General features: G+C 39.9%; 1 protein-coding gene across 1 annotated transcript; it reads left to right on the forward strand.

The window, feature by feature from the left end:
- The first annotated feature begins 496 nt into the window (after window positions 1–496).
- LOC104892914 (putative late blight resistance protein homolog R1A-3) lies at window positions 497–4,405 on the forward strand. The gene is made up of 2 exons (XM_048644811.1): window positions 497–2,952; window positions 3,186–4,405. Exons 1-2 carry the CDS (start codon window positions 581–583, stop codon window positions 4,309–4,311), a joined length of 3,498 nt encoding a protein of 1,165 aa, XP_048500768.1. The 5' UTR covers window positions 497–580; the 3' UTR covers window positions 4,312–4,405.
- The last annotated feature ends 2,074 nt before the right edge of the window (window positions 4,406–6,479 follow it).

The raw sequence follows: 6,479 nt of genomic DNA on the forward strand, positions 1-6,479 counted from the left end.
ATTTAGTTCAAGAAAAACTAATCTAAAGAGAAGGCACCTTTTAATAGACTTTTTAAGATAATATAATAAGGAATAATAGTACTCATGTTTTCGTTTTTTCCTCTTTCTTTTTCAGGTCTTTTTACCCCTTGTGGTTCTTCTCTCTTCTGTTTATTTCTCACAATAATGTATTACTGATGCTGCCTCTATTTTCTTTTTGCATTGATCCTTGGTATATGTGTGATTTGGTAAAAAAAATTATTTAGATAAAACAATATTTTAGTTAAGGACTTATTTGGCCCACTTAATACAAAAATTCTGGATATACCCCTACTGATACCATGTTCACGGACATGCTTATGTGTCCGCTAGCACACTTGGGTTATACTCATAGAGGTTCAAGTCCATAACTGACCATTTGCCATCTATGGGTAGAGGATGATTCCTTGGGACATGAGGGGTTTTTGATACACAATAAGCCACATGAAAATAGTGCACTAAGCAAGTTAACATTTGATTATGTCGTGTCTCGGATTTCTAGCTTTAATGGTGAATAATTAGTCTCTTCCAATGCATATGCTCAGAGCTTGACTCCATTAGAATGGAAGCAGAAGAAACAGTGATGGGTGAATTTGATGAGGCGGACACTTTTCATCATCTTGAAGCTTTGATGGTTGGTCTGATGTTCCAAATTACCTGCGATGATATGTTTGTTTGTAAAGAGGAGGACGTGGAGAATATAGTTGTACCGTTTATGAAAAATGGTGGACTTTTGGTGATATTTCTTGCAGCTACAAAGAAGTGGTACGCTAAGCACGATAAGAAAGGCCTGGTCTTAAGCCAAGTCACGAAGTTACTTTGGAAGGCAAATAACAGCTTGAGCTATCTAGACAGGGAGCGCGTGAGTGACTGGCATGGGCGGCGAGAAGAGTTTGAAAGGGAATGGGGAGAAAAAAGTCTTGAAGTATGCAGTTTTATCATGCAGATTGATCATCTCATCAAACAAGAGGCTAAGGAAGTTTTCCAACTTCCAAAGTCCCAACTATCCAGTACTCTCATGTCTCATCAAATTTTGGGGGTCTTCGTTGATTTTCTACGATCTTTTTTTGATGAGCTACTTAGATCCAAAATAAATGTGTCAGAAGAGATGTTCTCGTTTGCAGTATTTAAGGTAGCATTGGTTAAGAAGAAGATCGAATCATTATCTTTGGAGATAGAACGTGTGGAAGAAGTGAGAGAAGGGCTATGCTTCCTGTTGACATTTCTAGGTGATGAACCCCTCCAGCATAACAAGTTTGAGAAAGTGAAAGAACTTTGGGTTGATATTGAAGTTCTTGCAAACGAGGCAGGGGAAATCTGCTATATGATATTCATAGATAAAACGGATGGGGATGTCAATCGAGCTCTTTCTGATTTGCTTCGAAAGATTGACCTTACTCATGAAGACATCAAGGACTATATGAACAATTTTCGGCCTGAGATATCTAAGGTTTTGAGGACTGATGACTTTGTAATGGGTTTTGCAAGCTCAATCTTAGAGCATATTCAGGAACTATTGGAATACAAAACTGAGCTAATCCATCCTTTGAAAAATGAGATTGAAATGCTCGTGAAGGAACTGGTGTCTCTAGAATCCTTCGTTTTGAAAATTAAGAAAAGATTAGCCAAGAATGAAGAGGATTGGAGAGATCTCACTTCACGTGTTTTAGATATCATTGACATAACTGAGTATGTAATTTCATGCTTCGAGGTGCAAGGCAGTCCTATGTGGTATTACCAGATCAGGATACTTCATATAGTGGAAGAGATTAAGATTATTAAGATGCAGATGGATGATATAGAGGAGATAGATAAGTGTAATGACGGGCTCTCAGAAGATATTGCAGAGAAGTCTGATGAAAAATTATCACAAGTTGACAGTTCAGTTCGTACTAAGGTTATGGTGGACTGTGTTTATGAAACAACTATCAAAGACCATTTAATAGGAGGAGAACGAAAGCTTGAGCTTATTAGTATTGTTGGGATGCCTGGACTCGGCAAGACCACTCTAGCTAAGAAGCTATTTAATGATCCTGTTGTTCTCAAGAAATTTTATCCGTGTGGGTGGTGCAAAGTTTCTCGTGGATATAATCACAAAATTTTGTTGCGCGATATTTTGAATTCTATAAATAGATTAGATAATGAAGTAAAGGAAATGAACGAGGGACAATTAGCTGACACATTGTACAAGAATCTAAAAGGGAGTAGATACCTTATTGTCCTAGATGACATTTGGAATACTGATCCCTGGGATGATTGTCAAATGTGTTTTCCAGATGATGGTTTCGGAAGTCGAATCATCTTCACAAGCAGGATGGAAGATATACAGCTGCAAGGCAAGCCTCTTCACACACCTTATAAACTCCCATTTCTGTCTCCAGATGATTCTTGGTATCTTTTAAAACACAATGTGTTTCAAGATGGTGAATTCCATGATGATTTTGAAGAAGTTGGGAAGATAATAGCAGAAAGATGTCAGGGCCTTCCCCTTGCCGTTAATCTTATAGCAGGACATCTTCGAGCAAAGGAAAGAAAAGTCAGCCTATGGGAAGAAGTTTCAACAAGTTATAGTGCTTACATCGGTGACGACCAGAACATGGGTGATAAACTTCTTGAACATATATATAAGCATTTACCAGACAGTTTGAAACCATGTATGATGTACTGCGCTGGCTTCCCGGAGAAGAATGAAATTAAAGTACAAAAGGTGATGCGACTTTGGATTGCCGAAGGATTCATACAGAAAACCAGCAAGCATGCGTCTTTGGAGAAGGTAGCAGAAATTCGCCTGGCGGACTTGATTAACCGAAGTCTAGTCATTGCTGTTGATAGAAGTGCGAATGGAAGAATCAAAACTTGCATACTTCATACCTGGTTGCATGACTTCTTCTTGCGGAAAGCACAAGAAGAGAATTTCCTCAAGAGGATAGACAGGTGAGTCAGCTTTCTTTTCCAACTCCATTTTGTCAAGTTTCTTTTTTGAATTGCTAATTTTCTTAACTATCTCTACAAATCTGTCACTACTTGCTTCTCTAAGTTTAAATCATTCCTGTTATTTTGAAATTTGATCTTATTAAATTCTCATGCTACCTAAGTTTAAGAAAAGATCAAAGTACTGACTGTGTTTTCTCTGTATGCATTACTCATGTACCCTGGGGATTCTGCAGCCCTTTGAGTGCGTATGAGTCGCAGCATCACCTAGCCATTGTCGATCAAACGTGTCCAGACCGTATGGGTATTGGACCCTTCAGCCCTCATGCTCGGTCCTTGCTATGCCTTTTCAACCATGTTCGATTCTCTGCTGGATTTGATCGCTCATATATCTATAATGGCCTGAAACTTCTCAATGTTCTGGATTTGGAGAGCATTAACATAATGTTTGTTCCGAACGACATAAATCGCTTAATTCTCTTAAAATACTTGGCTCTACGAGGCGACTTTGAATCCATCCCTTTATCAATAGGAAGCCTCTGGAATTTAGAAACTTTAATTGTGAAAGCCCCTCTAACTTGTTTACCAGAAGCTATTCTTGGTATGATTAAGTTAAAGCATCTGCTGATTAAATCAAAGAAAGTCACTCTAGCATCCTTGTATAACCACCAAGCCTTAAACTTAAAAACGGTGCAAACTCTTGGAACAGTGTATATTAATTCTCCTGAAGATAAGGAAGCATTGACGAATTTCCAAAATGTTCGTGAAATGAAATGCATCTTTACTGAAATCAAGATCGGTTCCGAGTATTGCTTCCATGCATTGGATTTTCTTAATCACCTTGAGATACTGCATCTTTCTTTCTTTAAAAGTTGGGAAGCACGTAATCATAAAGTAGCTACCTTGAGCTTCCCACCATCTCTGAAACAGTTGACACTCTCCGAGTTCTGTCTACCATGGGAACAGTTGTCTGTGCTTGCGAAATCAATGCCTAAGCTTGAGGTTCTCAAATTAGTTAATAATGCTTTCGAGGGGGAAGAATGTGATATGGATACGGACGAAGTAAAATTTTCTGAACTCAAATTCTTCAAGTTGAAAGGCATCAATATTCATAACTGGAACATTTCTTGTTCTGCTGACGCCTTCCCGAAGCTCGAGTGCCTAGTGATAAAATACTGCGATAAGCTGAGGAAAATCCCTTCAAGTTTTGTTGATAATGAGAAGCTCCGTTTGATTCTTTTAGAAGGGTGTAAAAGTTCAGTAGAAAAGTCAGCCAACCAAATCAAGGAGGAACAGCAAGACTATGGAAATAAAAATTTCGAGGTCGTCACCCGCCCTTCAGATGGACGATGGTTCAGATGATTTATGTTTTTGTTTTTTATTCCTTTTGTTCATGCATAATACATCAAACATCAAGTGTTCCTTATAAATATATTATGAAACTCATATGTGATAATTTCAGCTGTAGAATTCATATGATTGTTATCAAGTGTCCTTACCAAATTCAGGCTTCAGCAATGATAATAAACCTGTTAATTTCTCCCTCCATCAGACAAAATGATGTAGCATTTGATCTCAAGTATGAATTTTTATACTGATTATACACATGAAAGAAGTATACAATTTTAATCATTATCATTGTTATTATGATTATTGTTGCGGTTACAAAACGGTGGCAGACTTAAAAGTTGTCCGTTAGTAATGAGGGCTATCCGAGAGTGGTGATCTGCACAAGAACAAACGTGAGCTACCCTCGGGGTGGTTGTGAGGAAACCCCCTCCGACGTGTGTGCTGTAATGAATATGTCAGAGTGAAGATTCCATCTCTTTTGTCCTCTTCGGTGGCCGCGACGGCAGTTCCGGTTTCATATTGAGGAACATCAGTTTCCTTCGCATTAGTTCGCAACCCGGACATTTGTTGCCGGTCATAATCAAATGTCCGCCAGGAGACTTAATTGGGTAGTACCCATACAACTACCCCCCGCATCATGGACGGTCGTGACCGTCATCGATGTTTCTTTTGATGACGTGAACGAATTTTACATGCCTTTTTTTATCAGGTCCCTGATGCTGCCACGTGTTGGCATGGGGTGAGTTGTGATTTTTAAAAAGTGTAATCATTACTGCTTCTGGAATCCCGCTCGTTTTTTTCCCTTTTTATTAGGGTGTACTGTGCAGGTGACACTTGGCATCAACCCATGGTAGCAGTTGTTTCAGTTTGGTATTTGAAAGCGAAATTTTCTTTTCTTTATTTTTCATTCAACTTCTTCGTCTTTCTTCTACCTTTTTTCTCTGGTTTTGAGAACTTCAAAGTGTTGCTTTGCGACTAAAAAGCGTTTTTCTTCCTCAAATTTCCTCGAAAAAGGCCATTTTCTTGCATTTCCTTCCTCTCTTTCGAAGAATTTACACAAATTTCGGTTCTTTTTTTCTGGGTTTTACTCGAGGGTGCTTGGTTTCACTTCAACATTTTCTCCGACGAGTTCTTGCTTCACCTGTTGCATTTCAGGGAGCTTTCTTGGTACTTTGGGGAGTTCGCTTCATCTTTTCCGACCATTTATCCGGCGAAATTTCTTTCAGGTACCCATTTTGAAACTTTTTGGTTTTTCACTACTTTTTCTTCCTTAAAACTATGTCGGACCACTCAGATAGTCAGAAAACTTTGAGTAGCAAATTTATGTTCGAAAGTAAACCTCCTTCTCCTTCCCTTGATGGCAGACAAAGTTTGTCTGTTTCTAGCCCTAGGGATGGGTGCACTCGTCTCATAGCTGACCTGCCCCTCACGACCGACATGGCAAAAGAACTTAGGTCCAAATTCCTTAATGACCACTATACTCATGAGTAAGAAAACTTGATTAGTCAAAATCTGTTCGCTAGGATGAGTCAGAATAATCAGATGCTTAGGGTGTTAAGACACCAAATTTTAGCCCGTAGGGTCGTCAAGAATCCTCCACCTGATGTCGTTCCCGGTCTTTATGTCCAACCTTTGAGGGAACATGCTTGGTTAGACAGTTTAGCCGATGCCGGGGTGGTAGCGGACGCTAGCTTTCACGACCGACTTGCCTGTGACTCCGACCCTTCTCATCCTCCTATTGTTGATTTAGGTTCAGACAACGATTCTATTGCTTGCAAGGATGATAATGGTACTGTCCCTTCTATTTCCGGTCGCGAGCCAACCGTTCGTCATACCGAGATCGCCATTAGCGAGAGCTCTAACATGGCTCCTTGTTCTCGTCCCGAACCTATTCCTGACCGGGACGACGTTCTTCACTCCGGGATATGGCTTCCTTCGGGTTACTACAGTGGTCCCAAGAACACTGTTATCTGTAAGTCCTTCACTCCGGGCATCTGCCTTACAGCTGGATTATTGCAAGGTGGCTGAGGAGTTATACGCCATCCCATCTGATTACAAACTGGTGATTCCGACCGAGGGATCAAAAGTAACTGATTGTCCGGCAGGACACATAGCTGTTCATGCTCATCATTTTCAGTTTGGGCTGCGCTTCCCACTGGACCTTGTTCTGGTAAAATTTT

The sequence above is a fragment of the Beta vulgaris genome, chromosome 5 (assembly GCF_026745355.1).
Source record: "Beta vulgaris subsp. vulgaris cultivar EL10 chromosome 5, EL10.2, whole genome shotgun sequence".
NCBI lineage: Eukaryota > Viridiplantae > Streptophyta > Magnoliopsida > Caryophyllales > Amaranthaceae > Beta > Beta vulgaris.